This window comes from Rhinatrema bivittatum, chromosome 14, assembly GCF_901001135.1.
Source record: "Rhinatrema bivittatum chromosome 14, aRhiBiv1.1, whole genome shotgun sequence".
NCBI classification, from domain to species: domain Eukaryota; kingdom Metazoa; phylum Chordata; class Amphibia; order Gymnophiona; family Rhinatrematidae; genus Rhinatrema; species Rhinatrema bivittatum.
In genome coordinates this window covers 17,441,875-17,465,645 of record NC_042628.1, presented here as the reverse complement: position 1 = coordinate 17,465,645, position 23,771 = coordinate 17,441,875, and the positions used below count along the sequence as shown (strand labels likewise).

At 48.3% G+C, this 23,771-nt stretch overlaps 1 protein-coding gene and 1 non-coding gene across 4 annotated transcripts in view; both read left to right on the top strand.

The window, feature by feature from the left end:
* Positions 1-2,552: 2,552 nt before the first annotated feature.
* TRNAL-AAG lies at positions 2,553-2,634 on the top strand. Its single transcript has one exon. It is a non-coding gene; the product is annotated as a tRNA-Leu (tRNA).
* An 87-nt stretch (positions 2,635-2,721) lies between these two features.
* The window catches only part of POLR3E (RNA polymerase III subunit E), a 33,539-nt gene continuing 12,489 nt past the window's right edge, over positions 2,722-23,771 (top strand). Inside the window, exons 1-17 of one of the 3 annotated variants that reach the window (XM_029577688.1) lie at positions 2,773-2,848; positions 3,169-3,762; positions 4,934-5,025; positions 6,307-6,357; positions 7,522-7,599; positions 8,084-8,199; positions 8,771-8,853; positions 9,922-10,029; positions 10,905-10,954; positions 11,811-11,930; positions 18,332-18,417; positions 18,896-18,940; positions 19,101-19,192; positions 20,000-20,120; positions 21,728-21,809; positions 22,211-22,270; positions 23,158-23,315. In XM_029577688.1, coding sequence (XP_029433548.1) covers positions 4,990-5,025; positions 6,307-6,357; positions 7,522-7,599; positions 8,084-8,199; positions 8,771-8,853; positions 9,922-10,029; positions 10,905-10,954; positions 11,811-11,930; positions 18,332-18,417; positions 18,896-18,940; positions 19,101-19,192; positions 20,000-20,120; positions 21,728-21,809; positions 22,211-22,270; positions 23,158-23,315 — 1,286 coding nt within the window. In that variant the 5' untranslated portion in view covers positions 2,773-2,848; positions 3,169-3,762; positions 4,934-4,989. Of the gene's footprint in view, positions 2,849-3,168; positions 3,763-4,933; positions 5,026-6,306; positions 6,358-7,521; positions 7,600-8,083; positions 8,200-8,770; positions 8,854-9,921; positions 10,030-10,904; positions 10,955-11,810; positions 11,931-18,331; positions 18,418-18,895; positions 18,941-19,100; positions 19,193-19,999; positions 20,121-21,727; positions 21,810-22,210; positions 22,271-23,157; positions 23,316-23,771 lie in introns of all 3 variants that reach the window. The other 2 variants (XM_029577687.1, XM_029577689.1) reach the window with 2 other exon arrangements.

The window sequence follows — 23,771 nt, the reverse complement described above, 5'->3', positions numbered from 1 at the left end:
ACTAGTTTAAAGATAGAAAACAGAGAATAGAGCTAAATGGTCATTTTTCTCAGTGGAAAAAGGTGAATAGTGGAGGGCCCCGGGGATCTGTACTGGGACTGCTCCTTTTTAATATATTAATAAATGAGCTTGAGATAGGAACAATGAATGAGGTGATCAGATTTCCTGATGATACAAAATCATTCACAGTTGTTAAATCACAGGAGGATTGTGAGAAACTGGGCATGTAAATAGCAGATGGTATGTAATGTGGACAAGTGCAAGGTGATACACGTAGGGAAGAGCAAGGCAAATTATAGCTACACAATGCAAGCTTCTACATTGGGAGTCCCCACCCAAAAAAAAAAGGATCTAGGCGTCACTGTGGACCAGAATCAGGAAGACCCTACACTGCTACCACAGCCCTATGGCTACCAAATGCTTTCACAAATAGGTACGCCTTCACTAGTTTCTGAATTTTATTCTCTCACATCCAATAAAATGTATTTATTTATTTATTAACTTTTTTTATACCGACATTCGAGGGAACATCACGCTGGTAAAATCATGAATAGGAGGTAACAGGTAAATAGGGAAAGGTTGTTTAGCTTTTTAAATTGAAGGAAGTGCAGAGATGAGGGAGAAATGTGATAGTTACTGCAGATTGTAGCTGATTATTTTGTTTGTCTGTATTACTTTTTTGTATGTTATTTTGTTTGTCTGTATTACTTTTTTGTATGTTAATATTGTGCATTGCACTGGGCCAACGCAGTTGGCCCAGTGCAATGCACAATATTTAAATAAATACTGGGATGAGGGGATGCTGTGAAACTACCAGATAGCAGATATATTTTTTAAATTTGTTCAATACTTTTAGTAGCAGATTTAAAACACATTGGAGAAAACATTTTTTCATTCAGCGCACAATGAAGCTGTGTAATCTGTTGCTGGAGGATGTGGTCAAGGCATCTAGAACTGTGGGGGTTTAAAAGGCATTTGGACAAGTTCTTGGAGGAGTGACAAGGAATTGGATCTACTGTTTGGAATTTTCCTGGTACTTCCATGACCTGGATTGGCTAAGGTCGGAGACTGGATACTGGGCAAGGAACTTCTTATGTTCTTATTTGGGTTGATCCAGCAAAGCTCACCTAAAAATCACTTTCATTTGACAATAATTGAAAAGTAGATATTTGAAAAGAACAGGGCTTTTTTTTCCTGCCAGTACTGGTACCTTCATTTTCCCTCTGCATCAGCCCCTAGTCGATGATAGGAGGGGAGTGACTCTTCTCTGCTCTGTTCTCACCACCTGATGTGTGCTGGATGATGCCTGGGAGGGGAGGGACTGGTCAGAGCAGGAGGCAGAGGGCTGTTCTCTGCAGGGCAATGGCCAATAGAGATGGGGCACCCGCCCTGTAGAAGAGCACCAGAACCTGGTAATTGCCAATACTATTAATTGTTCTGTACCCTGCATTTTTTTATTATCCTATTAGCAAGATTATGTATTTTTAGGGATCTTTGTTTTCAGTTTTTGTCTTATTTTCCCTGGGAATTTCAATATTATAACAAAAAAATCAGTGGGGAAAAATGACTTTTCCACTGATTTTTCTCCTGTTTCTTATAACAAAGTCATTTTCCAGTGATTTTATTTTGAAAGATTGAAATTCCCAGGGAAAATAAAATAAAAATGAAGGTCCCTATGTATTTTTTTTCTTTTTAAGCACTTTTTGTATTACTTTGACAATATATGCACAAATCATGACACGATAATATTTCCTGAATCTAAATCTGAGGCAAGCACCAACGATGCCTCTTTCAACCTCCTTTCCCCAGGGGAGCTTTTCCTATGTCATGAGGGTGGCAGAGGAGGTAAAGCAGGTAAAAGCGCTGTTCTCATGCTTCAAGATGGGCAGGAGGAGTGAACCCTACAGCCGATTGTAGAGAATGGGGGGGGGGGGATGGGGCTAACTTGGGGAGCTGCCCCTTTCCCCCCCATCCAAGGGACGTCCTCTGAGTACTGGCACCTTTGCTTCTAGGGAAAAAAAATGTACTGGGAAATATCAACAGAACCTGCCCTGAGAAAAAGGAATCTGAAAGCAAGGCATGATCTGAAAGTCAACAACTAGCTACTGCTCAAATATTACAGAATATCAACTAAAAGCCGACATGGAGAAAAAGCTATGGGAAATTTTACAAGTTATGCAAAAAAAAAAAAAAAAGTCGTGGTCAAAAAACCTTGTTAATTTGTGGAACATGTTAAAATTAATTTTTTCCTGACTTTTAGGTCAACTGTGTCCCTATACTACTCCACCTCTTTGCTTATACTTTTCTCAACAGTACCCAAGAGAAAATAAACCACTTTATTTGTCTTGATTTTGCACATTAACTTTACAAAATGTAAATTGAGGTATCATCTATTTTGTTCCTCTGTAGATTTTCAGAGATCACAAAAAATAATGCATGCGTGTGGGTTTCCTTATGGATTAGGGCACCATACTATGATTAAATAAAACGTAGTGAAGAGCTTTTCGATTAGAGAATGTAGTATAGAGCACTAAGAGAGCTTTTTCTACCGAGGTAGCGTGGCCGAGCGGTCTAAGGCGCTGGATTAAGGCTCCAGTCTCTTCGGGGGCGTGGGTTCGAATCCCACCGCTGCCAGAAAACCTTTTTTAAATTTTACTTTTGCCGACCTTCCCCGCTAAACGTCAGCACAGCGCCACCTAGTGTCGGAGCGCTGCTGAGCGTCCCGCTAAGGGTTGTGGGTAAGAGGAGCCGCTCCCCACGTGTCACTGCGCCGAACAACATGGCCGCCGCCTGATAGGCGTCTCGGAGTTCGGAGACGCCCGGAGCTGAGCGCCTGTCACCGGGTCAGGTAGGTAGCCAGCTGATCGGGTTATGTGTTTGTCTCCTCCGGTGCCTCTGTTCTCTTCGAACGGGGTTTTCGTATACGCTAGGTCTTGGCCTCCGGGAGTGGAAGGAGGCCTATGGTATTTAATTCAGAATCTCCGTCCACGTTTAAACCGGGGCGAGCGGACGGGAGGCTGTGAAAGTAGTAGCCAGCCCCCGATGTTGCCGCTCTGCTGTTATATGCAGCAAGGGCAGGCAGGACTGCATTTTCAGCTTCCACGTGCCGATGTTGTGAAGGGGCTTCCTGACGCCTCAGTTGCTGAGTGGTTGCATCATCTTTTGCAGACTGATGCCGAATCTCCCTGTATCCAGGAATAAGCTGGCATGATTACAGACAGCAAAAAAGCGGAAGTGAAATAAAAATCAAGAGCATAACGTGTTAGGGGCAGCGCTGCTGCCGTCCGCCTGGAATTTCTATGGGAAGGCATTGGGTTTAGCTGGAAACGTGTATCCAGTTCTGCTTTAAGGAATATGGGTTTGGATCCGCCCTTTGAGCTGCCTTTCTCCCTTTTCCTGATTTCTGTTTTCTGGTGACTTTCCCCTGTTCCTGGGAAAAATTGGACTGCTAATGAGACGCCTTTGCTGCAGTAAGTAATAGTGGTAGGAGAACCGGGGGGCTTACATTAGTAGGGATTTTATGAATAAGTTGCCGAGTAAGGCGTTTTCGTATACTCGAGAAACAATGTAAACCCAGTGACACATCGTTCGGTAAATAGTAAAGTGTTACCTTTCTACCAAGAGCCTCTTCAGAACCAGCGTTGAAGCAAAATAGATGCCAGAACTCTGCTTCTAGAATCCTGAGCTGTGCTATTATGGCAGGAATTCCTAGTGCTTAATAATTCCCTTGGACAATGCAGAATGGCACTTTATAAGAAACAGGTAAATGCAAACCGTTTTTGTTTAATAGCTTTTGGGAAAGTAGGCAGATTTAGGTCTTTGAGATGCCAGAGGTTAGAAACTAGAGAAATAGAGCAAAAGCAGTTGAGTGGACAAATCCAATCCCATATTCCTTAGAGCAGGACTTGGATACACGTTTCCAGTAAAACCAAGAAAGTGCCCTTCAGTAAGCACTCCAGGCTTAATGCTGCAGCCTGAGGTTCTTGCTAAAGGCTTCTCCTGATCTCTGACATCTTAACATCGCAAAGACCTTTGTCTACCTGTTTATGATTCAAAGGATCCTTAATTGTGAAAAAATGATGGGCACACTACATAATTCTTTTGCACCTTATCTGCCTCCATATTCTGTGTCTACCTGTCATTTAGCATCTTTACATTTTTCTGGGAAGCATGGCTAGAAAATAAATGGTCATATTTATTGTAGTAAATATGTGCAATGTATTATTTTCCTTTTCAGATATTTAGCTATTGACAGTAAGTCTTTAAATCGGGGTACTGAATTGTAGGTTGGTTGATTATCAGAAAATTATTTGATTTATATTCCACTTTTTGGCATTTCAAAGCAGCCACTGCTATTAATTGCATCAGTAGCATGAGATCTTCTTAGTGTTTGGGTAATTGCCAGGTTCTTGTGGCCTGGTTTTGGCCTCTGTTGGAAACAGGATGCTGGGCTTGATGGACCCTTGATCTGACCCAGCATGGCAATTTATTTATTTATTTATTTTATTTTATGTTCTTATTTCTTATGTTCTTACTGTAGGGATGCAGATACCTTGATGCACCTACAATTTGATTTAAATAATTCAATCTTAATGGTAAAATATGCTGCAAGTGAATAGAATAAATACTTTTACTATAAATATAACACATTGGAGTTGGATTTAAGACTATAATGGCACCCATAGGCAGAGGACCAATGACAGGGGGAGTCTCAGTGTTTGGGTATCTTCAGAGTTTGATGCCCTAGACAAGTACCTGTTGCTTATTCCTAAATCCAGCCCTGGAAACTTTTTAAAATGGCTCTGAATATTAGGCAAATTTTACATACTGGGTACATTTTCATAAATCAGCATTTACAGTTAGTAAATTTTGTTTCAGGAAAGCATGGGATAAATGCGGGGGAGCTCTTAAGGGAGTGCCTTTTTTCTTCCAGGTAGCTCTGGGTGAAGAGAGATCCAAACTGAGACTGTTTTTTCCACCCCTTCTAGTATGGCAAATGAGGAAGATGACCCAATTATACAAGAGGTAAACACATTTTTTTAGGGTGTGTGTACATGCTTCATTTGCTATTTGAATAATATAAATGTACTACGGTAGCTGTCACTCATTGAGCATTCAGTGGAATAAGATTTCCCTCCCCTCGTCAGTTCAGTCCAAGGGCTCTTCCCATTTTTCCCCCTTTTACCTATTAAGCTTCTGTACTTCTGCCTCCTTCCAGCCTTGCATAGCTTTGCAAGAGCAGGTACCTGCAGCCCAGCAGTGTCTGCCTCCCTAGACTCTAGTGGTTTTGATAGCACCCCCTCATGGTCAGAGCTGTGATAGCATGTCCCCAACAGATGCCACCAACAGCTCAGAGTATTGTCTTAAATCAGAATCACCAAAAAACACAGTGAAATTCAACAATATATACAGAAAATAATTTATTTCCATTCCCCTTTCGTTGACAAGAGAAATGTCTGGAGGCAAGTTGGAATTCCACCAGGGTTGATTGCTAGAGCTGTCCTCCTTATAACAGAGAAATATCTTAGTTTCTAGTGTGTTTTAAATATGGCCACCGTGATGGACGTCATAAATTGCAGAGTAGAATTTTGCTAGCAAGTGATGTGATTGACTGCTGGTTAATTTTATACATGCAAATGAGGATCTGCAGTTCCAATACTGAAATGCTAAAGAGTGCGTTATCAAAGGTATCTCTCAAAAAGTGGACAGCCTTGGAGCTATTCCCAGGGACAGGGAAAGACTTAGCTGGCTAAATTTAGGGTATTTCAGTCTGCAATCTAGCTAGTTAAGTTTGCTGTCTTAGGTATTCAGCAACAGCTAGAAATCGTTCTCTAAGTGTCTGAATCCAGGCAGAAACTGAGACAAGAAAATAATTGGAGGAACACCGGCTCATTATATAATATAGGAAGCCCATTACCTAATTTCCACCTCCACCCTCTTAGCTTTTCTGGTTCGACCTCTCTAATTATAAGACTTTATGCTGTTGCGTCAGCGAGTTGGGACGGGCCTGTTACTGATTCGATGGTAGTGGCCCAGAGACACAGGAGCAGCGCGCACACAATGGCTCCTTTTGGCAGGGATAATGCTATGTGTGGCACCTGTTCTGCTATGAATTCACATGGTCTGTAAAGGTCAAAGCTGAGGTGAAAGGTCTGTGACCAAGTTACATAGATTTAGTAAAATGGCTGCTGAGTTTTAATGAGCAGCTCTGGTGACAGCTTTCTGAAAAGTCAGGAATTGTTTTCTCAGGTTTTATGTTATCAAAATAAATTATGTGGTGGGGGGGGGTTTCTTTTTCCATTTCAGATTGACGTGTATTTGGCTAAAAGCCTGGCAGAGAAGCTATACTTGTTTCAGGTACTGAAACATTTTCTGTTTCTATTACATTTCTTTATGCATTCTATGAAAATGTAAGCGCACACTGTTGTAAAATGCTTTTCAGAGATTTTTTTATTTAAACGATATATAAAGCACTTAGCGAATGCCTGTGTTTGTGACACGTTCTCACATAGGTATTGAAAGCAGGAAGAACCAGAAGATGTTTCCTACCGTGCATTTTAGATGTAATATCATTGTGAATTTGTAAAGAAAACAAATTCACTGGCTATTGAATATGTGTGAAAGTATATATCGAAGAAACTTCCTAGGAGAGCACCAGATTCCTCCACCCCCTTGAGAAAAAAACTGTCCCCCCATGCCTGGAGAAAAACTAAGCTGATGATAGTGAAATGGTAGCAGACAAGCCCAGTCTACTTCACAGCATTTTCCAAGTACCCTGCAAGGTGCTTAGTAAGGTTCCATCCTACCAGATCACGTGGGAGCGCCTCTCTCTGAGTACGTAATAACCTTAAGTCATGAGGGACATAGCAGTCCGTTTCCATCCAGAGAGCCACATAATCTCTGCTACCCCAGTAGCCATTCATCCAGAAGTCTCATGTTGCTAGCTAAGTTATAATACTGAAAATTTGGAAATCCCAACTCCCCTTCTTCTTTAGGTACTCTCAAGCCTGATAAAGGCAATCTAGCCTCCTTTTGTCGCCATAAAAATTTACCACAGGATGTATCCAATGGCTTAAAATAATTGCACAGCTATTGAAATGGGCGGAGTTCCATCAGATGAAGTAATTTAGGCAATAAGACCGTTTTTAATAAGTGCCACTCGGCCCTGTAAGGAAAGAGGGGAGAATATCCAGACATTGGTTTAGTCAGGCGACAGTTTTTAATTTATCAGCAGCAGTCGGTTGGCACCTCCTGGAAATATTTCAACCTCTCTTTTTGAATTGGCTGTGCCACAGTACCTCAAAACTTCAGAGCATTATTTGGAGAATGGCTTCCTGTGAAACTGAAGTGTAGTAATAATAAAACCCAGATGCCCTCTTCCCCAGCTTAGGTGTAATGCGTAGATCTGAAGTGCCGCCATCATTCGAGCATTATTTGCCATGCAGTCGTAAGTTAAGAATTGCTCTCTGCCGATTGCTGTCTGCATAAGACTAACCTGTCCATGTATGCTCTTTCTTTCAGTATCCCATCCGGCCTGCCTCCATGACCTACGATGACGTGATGCATCTGTCGGCTAAAATTAAACCAAAGCAGCAAAAGGTTGGGGCAGCATTTAAGTCTTGTCTGAGAAAGGGTGCTCTGTCCACAAAGGATGGACCTCTGTTACAGAGAAGCTTCTCGGCGGCTTTCTGACACATTTTAGAACCACGGACAGGGTGCATGCAGTAGGTGTAGAGTTTTGGCCACAGAGTCTTCTCATGTTGCATAAAAGATACTTGGACTGGCTCGAGAGATATTCGTCTGTATTCTGTGGAGCTCTGTTCCTGTGCATGAATTTCCTCATGCTGCCAAATTTTGTTGCTTAGAAGCCTAAGAGAACTTGGGTGGTAGGAATCAAATATTTCTGTAGCTCCGAGTTCATGCGTGTTTGGAGCGGTCACGGTGCTCGTACGTGTCTGGTTTACATAGCCAAGATGTCCACCCTTGGTTTTTTTTTAGTGCTTCTTCTAATTCATAAATTCCTTTGTACTGTTGGTTTTTTCTTGGTCCCGCAGGGGCTATAATCTGTGTTCTTAATGTTCAGGTGGAGCTTGAAATGGCCATTGATACCGTGAGCCCCAACTATTGTCGCAGCAAAGGGGAACAAATCGCGCTCAACGTGGACGGCACTTGCACCGACGAAAGCAGCACCTACTCATCGTAAGCAAGCGCCCGCGCCTTTCTTTGTGTTCTCCCTGTAGGCAGGGTGGAAATAAAATTGTTCAGTGATTCTTGCAAATTTAGCTTTATACGTGACATTAATCAGCCGCAGAATCGCTTGCTTAGAGAAGTCAAGGAGGATCCGATAGAGCCGAGCCACAGCCGTAGGGCCTGCATACATAGGCCCTGAATTAGTAGGTGGATTACTTCTGAATTTTAATTTATAAATCTCTCTAATCAACTTTTCCAATCCACCAGGAGTTTCCAGAGTGGAGTTCAGTAGCCGAAGCAATCGGATATAACGCTCACTTAAACTATGGCTGTACTTCCATGAAGCAAAATGTGATAAAGCCATTACTAAATAGGACTTTAAGAGTAGAACAAAAATAATTCCCAGCCCGTATCCTAATAGCTTTTCTAGGCTGCTTTGGGATTTTTAAAAAAAATTGACCTAGAAAGATTTGTAATCTGTTTGTAAGCCAGGTTGTTCTGTAATGTGGAAGGGAACCTGCATTCATTTTGCTTTCGCGATGTATATTAATCTGTAACTTGCGCCTTGTTTTCTGTGCAGGAAGCTTATGGACAAGCAGACGTTCTCATCCATACAGGCTGCAAGTAACACCTCCCGCTATGCAGCTGCCATCTATAGAAAAGGTGTGCTCTAGTCTTCTTCCTGTAGGGGATGAAGGTCATTGTACAGATAAAGATGTAAAGTTAGATCCTTTTCTGACCTGCAACCTAGCTCCATTCTCTTTGAAACAAGTTGTTTTGTGCATTCCATCCTGGAGACTGTCATTTGGCAGGAAACTTACTGTTTTTTTTCCAATTTCATGGTTGTAGGAATAGAATCTTGTCCACGATGATAATAAATGTGTTAGCCATATGGATGGGACAGTGAGATTTCCATATGAACTTCATCTGAGATTTGTCATTTGAATTAAAAAAAAAAAAAAAAAAGCACTGGTGATCCTGTTCATATTCCAGATCAGTCCAGACTCCTGGGTTTTGCCTCCCTGCCAGCAGATGGAGACAGAGAAAACAAATTTCGCTGATGCTGCCCTGCGACCTGGCCTGCCACATGTAGAGTCTCAGTATTTCTCTGTCTCCAGCAGAGGTGTAAAACTTGCAGTGTGGGGTTGTCAGGCCTTGTTAGCCATATGGATGGGGGAAGTGAGATTTCCATGCGAAACTCAGCTGAGATTATTTTTCATTTGAACTAAAAAAAAAAGTACGGATGTCATTCAAGAATGGAAAATCTCATGGTGGTTCAGAAAGGTGGGATTGCAGGATGTGGAAGTTGGGCATTTGTTTGGTGGCCGTGTCCACCTTCTCACTTGCCGTCAGCCACCTATATTGGAGGCTGTCTTGTGCTGGCTGAGGGAGACATGATAGCTGCTGAAGTGCAGGCCCCCTTCCGTCCATTGGCTACCGTGAGGCACTCGAAGCAGGCTGCCCAGCTTCCATCCTCTCTCTCCTGAAGGCAGAACCCAGCCTGTGAGAAGAGAGGGAGTTGCAAAGTCGCTGCCTGTATACTTTCGTGGCAGCCCTCCATTAAAACATTGCCATTGCAGGGTGGATTCCCCCCCCCCCCAACAGTCCAGAGCTTCATTCCGTGGAGAAAGTCTGACAGAATGCAATGAGAGAACATCCATCGGTTTTTATTCGTCACTTTCAGGAGTCGTCCTGGGCAGGTCATGGTTTCATATGTTTTTGTTTTGGCAGGCGAACTGCACTTAACCCCATTGCATGGAATTCTACAGCTGCGGCCCAGTTTTTCCTACCTGGACAAAGCTGACGCCAAACACAGAGAGAGAGAAGCCGCGAACGAAGGCAAGTTTTGCATGGCAGGGTTTTATTTGATGGCTAGAACCTTTAATGACCCCCCCTCGACTCTGAGGTATTTTTCCTATTTTCGTAATGAGATTGTACAAGCAGGAAGCTAGTTTAATCCGTGATGAAATACCATTGCCGTCCTACAAGATGAGAGCCAGCGCATGAAGTCACCATAGGCTGATACAGCAGCTGTGCTGCTTTTCCTTCTTAAAACAAGGGGAAAGGCTTGCAGATGGGAATGACTTGTTTAAAGTTTCCTCGGAGGAACAATTCTGTAGCAATGCGAACTTCATCCTTTAGTAATTGAATGGTCAAACCGTACGGCTTGGCTGAGAATCTCGGCGACTGCCACGTGCGCTGAGCTGAGCAAGGTATGGCATTCGTGTGTGTGGACTCTCTCTCCATGGCTGCGGCCAGGTACGGCTATTGGAATAAAAAAAAGAGTGAAGTATGTGAAAGGTTTAGGATCCAGTTTCGAAGCCCCTTAGCCAGGCACTGGCTGAGAGCCGTAGGAAGTATAACCATCTCACTTTATGAAAGATCAAATTTTAGAGCTAGGAAAACTGCAGTTTGTAGTTTGTGGTTTGTAGTTGTAATGTGCAGCCTCATCGGGGTCAGGAGTCTCCGTTTTCAGAGTAGAATGTGTGCAGGGTTATTCTTGGCTCCTTCTGGAAGAGTTTGACCAAAACCTGTTCTGCCAGGGCTGGTCTGTAAGCTTCATCCCTACTAATGTGTGTTGAGAGTATGTGAGAGGGTGTCTTGGGAAGGAGCCTTTCTTAAAAGCTAAAAAAAGGGGCATAAATATAGTGTGTGATTCTTTTTATCTACTTCCTTGTGTGTATATATATATAATTTATTTTTTTTTTTTGTAGCTGGTGATTCTTCCCAAGATGAGGCAGAGGAGGATGTTAAGCAGATTACTGTAAGTCTGAAGTCTTATCTTGTAAATACTGTTCAGCAATAAATTTCCCTGTATGTACCCAGATCAGTCCAGACTCCTGGGTTTTGCCTCCCTGCCAGCAGATGGAGACAGAGAAAGTTTCACTGACCCTGTACATAACCCAGAGTGCCCCCAGTATTTCTCTGTCTCCAGTAGATGGCGTAAAACCACAGTGTGGGAGTGCATAGCATAATTCATAGGGTTACCATGTCCCTTTACCAAAGAACCTGAGGCAAAGTTTGAGCACAGTGAGTTGCTGAGGTTCCCAGAATGACTGTACAGAGGAGAATCAAAGTGGGACGTGGGCTGCCAGGCAATGACAATGAATATATATATATATATATATATCTCTATCAAGCACTGCTCCGGCACTCGTTTAAAATGAGATTTCAAAAGCTTGGCGCATTACCACGTGGGCAAGGGTAAACATTTCTTGCAGAGCCTCATTTTAACTAGTGTGGCAGAGGCACACACGTCTGACAGCACAGACAGAAATACGAGCTGAAGCGAATCACGTGCTTGGTCTGACAGCTGAGACTCCCTTAGGTTGTCTTTAAAGCTTGCGATACCCCATTGTTTATGAGTTTTGAACTTAATCTCCAGAAGTCAGAGACTTAGGTGCAGCCTCCTGAGCCGCAGGAATGCTGGGGATCTGATATTCCACTTAAGCGGGCTGGAGACTCTCTAAGATATTTTGGCATAGAGATTCCTTGGGATCTCTATGACCTTAATGTCCTTCCTTTATTGAGGAATATGGAAGGTAGGCTCTTAGAATGAAATGCCTTCCCTCTCTCTGCACTTCAATATGTATAATTTTTTTATTTTATTTTTTTTGCAGGTGCGGTTCTCTCGCCCTGAGTCGGAACAGGCGCGTCAGCGGCGCGTGCAGTCCTATGAGTTCCTGCAGAAGAAGCAGGCGGAGGAGCCCTGGGTTCACCTGCATTACTACAGTATGAAGGTGAGGGAGCCGGGACATGGAGACAGTGCCGTAAGCAGAGGCTGGGAAGAAGTCGTTCAAAGCTTTAGGGAATTTCCCATTCCCTGTACGTACCTGGATCAGTCCAGACAGTGGGTTATGTCCCCAATCCAGCAGATGGAGTCAGCACAAGCTTTGAGGGGGCGTATCCATATATACTACTACCCCCTCTGCAGGAGTTCAGTATCTTCTGACTCCAGCAGATGCGAGTAGGGGAATCAGGCTTCCCCTCCTTTTCCTTCACTTTCTTGCTTGATTATGGCTTGTTGTTGTCTTTTTCTGTGGATCAAGTTTGTATCAAGTTTGTATTAAGTTTAAAAAAAAAAAAAAAAAAGCAGAGTTCTTTCAACTTCTGGGAAGTGGCTTATCTTCCTTGTCTCTTCTCTGCGGCCTTGCTGTTTATTTCTCGTTGCAGCCAGGGGTAAGTTTGTTTTTCCTTTGTAGTTTTTTTCCTTTACAGCTCAGCCCCCGGTGCCCGCGAAAGCCGGTGGAGCCGGCCTCTTCGCTCTTTACTCCCTCACCCGCGGCCATTTTACAGCTCCTCATGGGCTGCTGAGCCATTTAGGGAAAGATGTCTGGGGCGGGTCGTGTGGCCAGGAAGGCCCCCCCGCGGCACCCTCCTCTATTTTCAGACAGCGGGCAGTGCGGGCCGACCGGGCCCCCCCGCAGCGGCGCCTTTGTGCGCGTGGCCCCCCCCGTGGCTTTTTCTTTTCTCCTGCAGCGATCCCGATGCCGCGGCCGTCCCGCTGTGCGGCCTGCGGAGACCCGGGGTCCCGGATTTCCCGGGAGGGCATCTGTGCACGATGCCTTCCCGGGGGGGAAGGTACCTCACAGTCCCTGACTGATTTCTCTTTTTTGCCCGGGCGGTGCGGGCCGGCCACTCCGCCATTTTTGGCGGGAACGGCGGCCATTTTACATTCTGAGCGCCCTGAGGCGCAGGCCACGAGGGGGAACGGATCCCTGGAGGCCACGAGGGAGAACGGATCCCTGGAGGACTCTACCAGCGGGGGTGTTCCCCCGATTTTGGTGCAGGAACCAAGCACCCAGAGCCAGGGAGCAGGAACCACGCCGCCCCCGAAGCACACCCGAGCAGGCCGGGGTTCTCTCCGGAGTTTATCCTGCTCATGCATACCGCTTATCTGCAGGGGCTGGAAGCACCTGTGGGACCCCCCCCCCCTCCTAAGATCCCTCGGATGTTGCCCTCGACGCCGGCCCCCCCCAACCCTCCGGGAGTGGGGGCCTCCCGCCTTCCTACCCGGGTCCGATCCACGCCCGCGGCAGTGGGGGCGGTGCCAGACCCAGCGGGACATGGACTTGACCTCCCGGACGGGGGACAAGGGGACGGCACACAGGAGGGGGATGATCCGCGTACCCTACGCCTCTTCCAGAGGAAAGAGCTGGACGACCTCATCCCGCAGATCATCCAAGAATTAGATTTGGATCCGCCACCAGACCCGCCTGCCCCAGTAGCTCCCGCTGTCATCACTTCTTCAAGGAAGGGAGATCCTGTCCTGGCGGCACTCCGGCCGAGGGCTCGGGCTTTTCCCATTCATGACTCGTTTTTACAACTTCTCACCAGGGAATGGGACACCCCGGAGGCCTCCCTGAAGAGCAGCCGGGCTATGGAAAAGCTGTACCCGCTCCCCGAAGATTTTCTGGACCTCATCAAGGTCCCAAAGGTGGACTCCGCAGTGTCGGCGGTCACGAAGAGGACGACTATCCCAGTGACGGGAGGTGCGGCGTTGCGGGACACACAGGATCGTAAGTTGGAAGTTTTCCTTAAGCGGGTTTTCGAGGTCTCCGCTCTGGGTATGCGGGCGGTGATGTGCAGTTCGCTTGCCCAGCGGGCTAGTCTCCTTTGGGTGCAACAACTCCTCACGTCTCAGAACCTGCCGTCCGATGAGGCTGCCCAGGCAGATCGGCTAGAAGCCGCAGTGGCGTATGGGGCGGACGCCTCGTACGACCTTTTTCGGGTCCTCACAAGATCCATGGTTTCGGTAGTGGCAGCATGACGACTACTGTGGCTACGCAATTGGGCGTCTGATACGTCCTCTAAGTCCAGTCTGGGCTCTCTTCCCTTCAGGGGCAAGTTCCTCTTCGGGGAGGATTTGGACCAGATCATCAAGTCCCTGGGGGAGAACGCTGTTCATCGGCTGCCGGAGGATAGGTTTCGACCATCCAGAGCGTTTTCTTCTTCTCGGACCAGAGCCAGAGCGCAACGGCGCTACAGGGGCTACAGACAGACGGGCTCCCGGCCATCCGCCCCCAGGTCTCAGCCCTGGTTGCGCGCCTTCCGCGGGCATCGGCCCGCACACACTACTCCCGGAACCGGGAACCCCTATACCAAGTCTTCACAATGATGCCAGTCTCGCCCACTCCCCTGTCCCCAGGATTGGGGACCGACTAACGTATTTCTAAGCGGAGTGGGCACGGATCACCTCGGACCAGTGGGTCCTGGATACCATAAAACACGGCTACGCATTGGAATTTGTCCGCCCCCCGCAGGGAAGGTTCATCTTTTCCCCCTGTGGCTCGGACCTCAAGAGAGGAGTGGTGCAGCTGACTCTGGACAGACTCCGGGAGACAGGCGCTACTGCGCCCGTGCCCTTCGGAGAGGTGGGCTCGGGCCACTATTCCATCTATTTCGTCGTACCAAAGAAGGACGGTTCCTTCCGGCCTATCCTAGTCCTCAAGGAAGTCAACAAATCCCTTCGAGTCGTTCGGTTCCGCATGGAAACGCTCCGGTCAGTGATTGCGGCGGTGCATCGGGGGGAGTTCCTCGCCTCCCTGGACTTAACGGAGGCCTACCTGCACATTCCCATCCGCCCGGACCACCACAGTTTCCTTCGTTTCAAAATTCTGGACCAGCATTTTCAGTTCACGGCTCTTGCGTTTGGATTGGCGCCGGCGCTGCACACCTTCACCAAGATCATGGTAGTTGTGGCGGCAGCTCTCCGGAAGGAGGGCATCCTGGTTCATCCTTATCTGGACGATTGGCTCCTCCGGGTGAAGTCATTCGATCATGGACGCTCAGCGGTGACTCGAGTAGTACGGTTTCTACATTCCCTGGGATGGGTAGTGAACTTCTCCAAGAGCTCCCTCATGCCCTCGCAACGCTTGGGTTTTTTTTGGGGGCGACCTTCGACACCCTACTGGGCAAAGTTTTTCTGCGCCAGGACAAAGCTCAATCCTTGCGGGATCACACACGACGGTTCTCTGCGTTACCAGAGCCCACCTCCTGGGACTACCTGCAACTCCTGGGAGTGATGGGGTCCACCATCGACCTTGTACCTTGGGCTTTCGCGCACCTCAGGACCTTACAGTGGGCGCTCTTCTCCCGTTGGAAACCAGTATTGCAGGACTATCAGATGATTCTCCCGCTCCCACAGAATGCCAGGGACAGTCTGGGCTGGTGGTTGGATCCGCCGAACCTGGCCCGTGGCATGTCCCTCGATCTGCCAAATTGGGTGGTGGTGACCACCTATGCCAGTCTAGCAGGCTGGGGTGCAGTCTGCGATCGAAGCGCCACGCAGGGGACGTGGTCCACGGTGGAGGCGAAGTGGTCAATCAACCGTCTGGAAACCAGAGCGGTCTGGCTAGCTCTGCGACATTTCCTCCCGCTTCTTCGGAACCGAGAAGTCAGAATCCTATCGGACAACGCTACCACCGTGGTCTACATCAACCGACAAGGAGGCACGCGCAGCCCGCAGGTCGCGCTCGAGGCGGCGCTGCTGATGCAATGGGCGGAGCGTCATCTCGTCCGGCTAGCGGCCTCGCACGTCGCCGGTGTGGACAACGTCCAGGCGGACTTCCTCAGTCGTCAACTGCTGGACCCGGAGAGTGGTCTCTCTCCGACAAAGCAATGCAACTTCTCGTCCATCGGTGGGGGGCCCCCCACTTGGATCTGATGGCGTCCGCTCTCAACGCCAAGGCTCCACGCTTCTTCAGTCGCCGGAGAGAGCGCGGAGGGAGTGGATGCCCTGGTCCTCCCGTGGCCACCATATCTTTCTTTTCCACCATGGCCCCTGGTGGGCAGGATGCTCCGCAGAATAGAAAGCCATCAGGGGACCGTGGTTTTCGTCACCCCAGAATGGCCCAGGCGACCCTGGTTTGCGGACCTGCTACAGCTGGTGATCGACAGGCCAATCAGGCTGGGGCACCTCCCCCAGCTCCTACATCAGGGCCCGGTATTTTTCGAGCAGGCAGAATTCTTCTGTCTTGCAGCCTGGCTTTTGAGAGGCGCCGCCTCCGGCGTCGGGGCTACCTGGAGGCGGTAGTATCCACGCTATTGCGGGCACGAAAGACATCGGCCTATGTTCGAGTCTGGAAGGTGTTCGAGCTGTGGTGTACCAGCCAGGCCACGAGACCCGCTAAGGCTTCTGTACCTCAGATCCTTCAGTTTCTACAGGCGGGGGTGGAAAAAGGGCTCACCTATAATTCACTACGGGTTCAGGTGGCCGCCCTTGGTTCGCTGTTGAGCGATGGGGGCTCTCTTCTACAGCATCCTGACATTGCTCGTTTTCTCAAGGGTGTCAAGCATATGCGTCCTCCGTTGCGGGACCCTTGTCCCTCCTGGAGTCTTAACCTTGTGCTTTGCTCCCTGTCGGGACCACCGTTCGAGCCGCTGCGCAGCGCAACGATAAAGGATCTCACTCTCAAGACTGTATTTCTTGTGACCATCTGTTCCGCTCGACGCATCTCGGAGATGCAGGCTCTGTTGTGTAGAGAGCCCTATCTCCGTTTCTCCGACTCTGGAGTTTCGCTTCGCACTGTTCCCTCCTTCCTTCCGAAGGTGGTTTCTGCATTCCATGTGAACCAGACGGTGGAGTTGCTGTCCTTCTCTTCCTCAGAGCCGAAGTCTCTCCGTCTCTTGAATGTCAAGCGCACTCTGCGCCTCTATCTGGAGGCTACAAATGAGTTCCGAACCTCTGACCATCTCTTTGTACTCTGGGCCGGTCCTAAGAAGGGGTCTCAGGCCTCGAAGACTACCATTGCTGCTTCTTACATTGGGGCGGGTCGGACTCCCCCACCCGGAATCGTAGCGCATTCTACACGTTCTCAGGCGGCTTCCTGGGCGGAGGTTCGCTCGGTATCCTCGCAGGAAATTTGTAGGGCAGCCACCTGGAAATCGTTACACACGTTCTCGAGGCACTATCGTCTGCACCTCGCCTCTTCAGTCTCTGGACACTTTGGCGAGCAGGTTCTCCGAGCAGGCCTCGCAGGACCCCACCCAATTTAGGGAAGCTTGGGTACATCCCACTGTCTGGACTGATCCAGGTACGTACAGGGAAAAGAAAATTATTACTTACCTGCTAATTTTCGTTCCTGTAGTACCATGGATCAGTCCAGACGCCCACCGCGTTTGGGTTCTTGATCCTGCTCAGCTCTGCGCTGCTTCTTGCTCGCAGTGTTCTGTGTCTTCACAGTTGTTTCTTTTCGCTGTTTTTCACAGCTCCCTACAAGTTGGTAGGATGTTTGCAGTTACTTGTTGCAGTTACAATTGTTTTCATTATCTGTTTCCACAAACTTGATCCTTCGGGGGTTTCTACTCGGGCTTTGATATACTCGATACTGAACTCCTGCAGAGGGGGTAGTAGTATATATGGATACGCCCCCTCAAAGCTTGTGCTGACTCCATCTGCTGGATTGGGGACATAACCCACTGTCTGGACTGATCCATGGTACTACAGGAACGAAAATTAGCAGGTAAGTAATAATTTTCTTTTTCTGGCTCCTCGTCTTGCAGCTGTGTGGGACAGATGGCTTAGCCTGAAGTTCCAACGTCCCTACCACGCCGAGCTCTCCCCTTTCAGAAGACGCTTGCCCAGCACCCACTTCCCTTCCTTTCTTGGATTACCCCCTCCACCCCACCCCCGATGCAGAGTGCTGGTTACGGGCTTCTCTGGGGTGGGGGGAGGAAGCAGGCTCTTTCTGACCAGTCACAGCGCCTCCATCTCTGGGAAGGCAGGGACAGGAGGCTCCTGTTAGAGGGATCCCAGTTGTGTCTTTTACTGGTTTCGGTCCTCATCACACATGGCAAGGGTGCAATCAGTAACATTTTGCTTTTTTTTGTTCGTTTTAGATATGCACGATTCTGGGCGGGGGCAGGTGTTTACAGTTTTCTATTTAGTGAACGTTTTGCTTCTTACCATGCTTCCGCTCTGGTTAGGAGCTTCCCTTTTCTCAGCCATGACACTTACTGGGGCAAGGGAGATTTGCTTAGTGCACTGCATGAGAAAATCCCTGGAGTTGCCATAATTTCAGTAAGGACCTTGCAGAGATGTACAGGAAGATCGCTGCCAGCCCTCCAAGCAGAAGAAATATTGAAACTCCGGGAACTGATGTGTATCTGTGTTCAGCTAAATCTCTCTCCTTTGTTTCAGGACAGCCGCTCGGAGCATGAACGGCAGTATTTGTTTTGTCAGTCTTCAGGAATGGCGGAGAGCACAGAGCTAGTGAAATCTCCCAGGTGAGAGAGTTTGGTACCTGGCCATTTCCTGTGATCTGGAGCGAGAGGGACATATGGGATCTTGTGGGTAAGGCTTTGCCCAGGGGAAACCTGGGAACTGATTCTCAGCTCGGGCTCCTGGTCCTCGGCTTAGCCAGGCTGCTGGTGCTGCTAAAGGCCCTAGTGGTTGCTCAGAGGGTAGCAGTGGCAGTGGCTCTAGAGCGAGGGGCATACTGCAGTCTCAGCAATGTTTGGCCTATACTGGAGAAAGTGGGGAGGGAAATACTGAAGGCTGTGCATGATGGGACTCCGAAGAGAGCCAGAGAGGAAGGAGTAAAGTGAAGGGGACTTGCTGGTAAGTATGAGCAGGGCATTGTTTAGAAGTTTTATTGTGACACCTGGTGCCAGCTTAGTCTGAATGTGCTGTGGAAAGTCTTGATTGCTTATATCCGAATGTTTTCAGCGCTTGCTTTTTTTTTTTTTTTCCCCTCTTGTACAGCGAGTACCTGACGATGCTGATGCCTCCTAGCGTAGAGGAAGAAAAGTGAGTGTCCTTGCTGAATCTGAATCTCGAAAAGTAGAACGTTGTGGTTTGTTTGTTTGTTTTTTTTTTAAACAATTTTTCATTTGCTGCAAGTCGTTTTATCATTTTTCAGTAGTTTGGGTTTTTTTTTTTTTTTTTTGTTCTTGTTTCGCTTTTGAAGGGAAAAGCCCGTGGCCCCCAGCAATGTGCTGTCTATGGCCCAGCTGAGAACCCTGCCCCTGGCTGATCAAATCCGGATCCTGATGAGGAATGGTAAGCGCACCTCCACCAAACCGGGGGGGGCATCAGAGAGGGCTGCAGCGGGAAGCTGGGTGAGCTCGGAGCGGACGTCGCCCGGAGAGGAGCCGGGTCATGTGCCGCAGTGCGAATGCTGAGGGTTAGAACAGCTTCTCCCATCTGCTTTATCTGTCCCTGCTCTGCTCGTTCTCTGCCAGAGCAGCGGCAGCTCTCCGAGACCTGAAAAAACCCTTAAACGCTTTCTGTTCACGTCTGGGATCTCTGCCCGCTTGGCTTGCTTTTTGAGAAGGAGCAAGGGTGGGGGAGGATGGTTGGGTTAGAGTGGGAGGGCAGTTCTAGGAACCACTTTTCTGGATCAGCACAGAAAGCTGTGGTAGTGCCTGAGCTCTCCTCTTTTTTTTTTTTTTTTTAATTCTGGGTCTGATAGAAGACATCAGAACTTACAAAAGGTCCAAGACCACGGCAGCAGAAGTCTCCCAGATGTATTTCATCACTTCCATTTCGGGGGGGGGGGGGTGGGTAAAACTGTGTTCCCGGTATGTACCTGGATCATTCCAGACTCCTGGGTTTATGCCTTCCTGCCAGCAGATGGAGACAGAGAGAGTTTCACTGACACTGCTTGATAAGCCCCGGTGCCACCTGCAGTTCCCCCAGTATTTCTCAGTCTCCAGCAGATGGTGACTGGTGCATTCACCTTTGCCTCCATTCTGCTGAATAACCTTTAAAGACCGGGGTCCTAACATTTGGGGATACTCCGAAAGCTTGCTTGAAACCAAGACTGATTTTTGCCTCTTCCTCTCTCCTTTTTTTTTTTCCCTTCAGTAAAGGTCATGCCCTTTTCCAACCTCATGGGCCTGGTGGCTGCTGGAACAGATTCGACCGCCGTTTTGCGCTGTATACAGCAGGTGTCGCTGTTGGTTCAGGGAAACTGGGTGGTGAAAAGGTAGGAAAGCCGTAGCCCTGCAGAGTGAGAGGGCAGCCGGCCGCGCGCGCGTGTGGCCATGAAACCGATGGCCCTGTGAATTGCTGGAAATGCGTCAGTCCATCCTGAAGGAAATGCACCAGCGAGATCTTTAGGGAATACGTAATCCTCTCTGTGCTGGAAGGCGCAGAACTGGCCATAGATACAGTTATTTTATTTAGGACTGAAATGGAAACGTGAAAGGTGGGGTTAGATTTTGAGTGTGTTTAGGATTGATTTTGGCTGCCTGTCTCTGCCAGAGTGTGCTTTGATTGCTGTTAACTCGTCACCTGCTCGTTCAGCTCTGCTCGGAGACTTCCGGTTCCTGCCCCATTGACCACCTATAGAAATGCTTGCACGGTAAAGGCCCGAGCCACTGCTGGTGTGATCAGACCCAGAAACGGAAGGCGCTTGAACTTTTTGCACTGAACCACCCAGAGTCCGACCATCATCAAATTTAATTTCAGAAATATTCAGGACCAGGAAAAGGTGTAATGTTTCAGGGTACATTTTAGGAATGGTCATGAGTTAATACTGAAAAATCTGTAACTTCCCTGCATTTTTATTTTTTGTTGTCAATCTGAACGAGATCACTGGAAAGGAACTGTGGTTTTTCAATAAAACCCGCAGCATTGTGCTGTCATTAAGAACCTCCCGGCTGGCTTGTGGCCAGTGTTATGCGCTGCCATACTGAAGACCCGGCTTTGAGTTCTGGTCCAGGACTCTGCTTCCTGGGCTGGGGGGAGGGAGAGGGACTCAGCCCTTGCTCAGCTGTGGCACCTACTGGTCCGACTGAGCAGGCGCTGCCTGCCTCTGTCAGACGTCTGGGCCACGTCAGTCGGTTTCTGGAAGGAGCTGTGGTTTGGGGGTCCCTGGAGGACGTGACTGAGCAGAGCTGGGGGCAAGAGAGAGAAACTCTGGGTGGCTGCAAATAAAGGGTCCTGATGCCCCTTAAAAAAAAAACCCAACAAAAACCTTTCCCGATGGGTGCCTACTTTTGTTGGAGCAGGTTCCCACAAAATTACATAAAAAAGAAGAAACTAGAAAGCACCCATAGAATTTGCCAGAGGTCACAGATTCCGTGATAATTTGAAAGGAACAAAGAAAAGTTTATTTACTGAATTTTTTTTTTTTTCCTTTCCTAATTCAAGCCACCTAAAGCTTTTTGAGATGCTTGAGCTGTTATCTCATATTGCCCCAGACTTCAGCAGGAAAGAAATTGTGATGCGTTTTAAAATATTTATTGCTGAAGATGTACAGAGTGAAAGCCCGCATGCTCCGAGCTGAAACTGCGTCGTGCTGCAGCTCCTAAATGCACGTCTTTTGTCTGCATCAGCCCTCAAGGGATGCTCTCGGTAAACATTGAGCTAGTAGCCAACAGCAGCAGGCTTCTAGTCCCCCCCCCCCCCCCCCCCCCCCCCCCCCGACACAAGCCTGGCCAGCCTAAAGCAAAGCCAAAAACCGGGAGTCTTAGGGAGGAAGGATGCACACGGATTCTCAGCTTTATCTATGTATTAATTATTTTTTTTTTACTGTGAATAACTCTGCAAAAGAGAAACCATGATCTGACTTGTGCTTTCCTTACACAGTGACATCTTATATCCAAAAGATACATCTAGTCCCCACAGTGGAGTTCCCGCAGAGGTGCTGTGCAGGGGGCGAGATTTCGTAGTAAGTAGCAAAGGGCTTTGGGTGCGCGCTCCTGACAGATTTCCTGCATGTCCGCACGTTTAAACTATGCCGTGTACTTTTTAATCAAATACAAGTTTTGAGAAACTGTCGTTGACCTCTTGGAGGGGTTTTGATGGAAGACTTTTTCACATTGGATCCAGAGCGCAGCGTTGTTGCCACGATGCTAGCGGTGCTTGCAAAGGGAATAGCGGAGGGGAGAGGAGTTGCCCCTGTGTGCGGGGAGTGGCGGCAGAGAGCCAGGAGTGGGATTTGATGGTCCAGGATCGGGGGACTGGCTACCAGAAGCAAAGATCAGACCGTAGCCAAAGCATGCGTGTGTTTCTTGGCTCCCGTCATCCTGCGGCACTAATAGAAACTTTTTTTTTCCTTCCGTCCTTAAGATGTGGAAGTTCACACGCAGTCGCTGGGTGGTGAGGAAGGAGATCGCCACTGTCACCAAGGTAAGGGAAGGCAGAGCCCGCTGCTCTCATTAGGGGCTGGCCAGGTTCTTTTAAAGGCAATCCCTTTGCTGTAATAAAGGGATGAGATCTATGCCCCAACCTCCCCTTTAACTGTTTTGGTACTGGTGATGAGCTTTTCCAGCTTTCCCTGCCCTTGCAGATGAGGCCGTGTGGCCAAGGCAGGCTTTCATATCCAGGATTGAAGCTTCGTAAGGCGCTGTAAGTTCAGGGAAGATTAAGACTCGCATAGGTTTGTCTTGTGAATGCCATTCCCTGTACGTACCCGGATCGGTCCAGACGCCTGGGTTTTTGCATCCCTGCCAGCAGATGGAGACAGAGTTTTACTGCCACTGCTTCATAAACCCCACTGCCACCAGCAGTTCCTCAGTATTTCTCTGTCTCCAGCAGATGGTGCGAAACCTGCAGTTCTCCAGTGCCATTCCTGCATTTATTTTGGTTTTACAATATAAGTACAAGGCACATGCTGTGAACCTCCCATGCATTGTTTGTTTTTTTTCCTGCGCTGGCTGCCTGCAGACTGTTTGGCTATTCCCTTGACAGAAGAGGTGCTGGGAGAACTAAATTATGGGTGGACGCACACGTGCATCTTGGCAGCCTCCAGAGTCTGTGAGCATGTAAGGACACCTTACGCGCAGGATGGCCCATTAAAAGTGCATCCTGCTGGTCTTCTGTAAAGATGAGTTCTGTTGTTGACGCAGGCTGGGAGGTGCCGGCAGAACCAAAGGGATGGAAAGGGTGAAAAGCACACAAATTCAGTCCTCCGAAAAATCCAGCATCCGCTTGGCACCAGGATGGCAGACCGCAGGCTCGTGGTTTATGGGGTTAAGTTGCTGAGCTTTCTCTGACCTGCTCTCTCTGGCCCTCAGCTCTGCCCGGAAGATGTGAAGGAGTTCCTGGAGCACGTGTCCATGGCCAGAATAAACCGGGGCTGGGAGTTCCTGCTTCCGTTCGACGAGGAGTTCGTGAAGAAGCACCCGGACGTGGTTCAGAGGCAGCACATGCTCTGGATGGGGATTCAGGCCAAGTACGGGCTCCTCCTGGCACTAGGCCGTGCGCTTGCTCCCCTCCAGGGTAGATTTCTGGGCGGCGTAACCCCTCCAGATGAGTTTAAAATCCTTTTTTTTTTTTTTTTTTTTACAGTTTCAAAAACAATAAAAATATTTGCCAGGCACACATCTTAATTTCTCAGTCGGGAAGGAATTGTCCTACAGATGATATCGCTGTCTGGTTTTTTTTGCCATGCAAAACAGTACTGGAAGCCGATGTCATCAGCTGTGCAACTGTGTAATCATTGTAATCGTGGTTGAGTTTAGCTTTAATGGGGGGGAGGGGGGATCCGGATTGCAGCCCATTAAGCGATGATCTGTCAGAACGAGCTTTTTAGCCATTATCCCCAGGCTGGGGAAGGCTCATCCATCCAGAGGCAGGATAACTTGCCAGTGAATGGGCCTGATTGGGAGAGGAGTTGGGTGGTCGACCC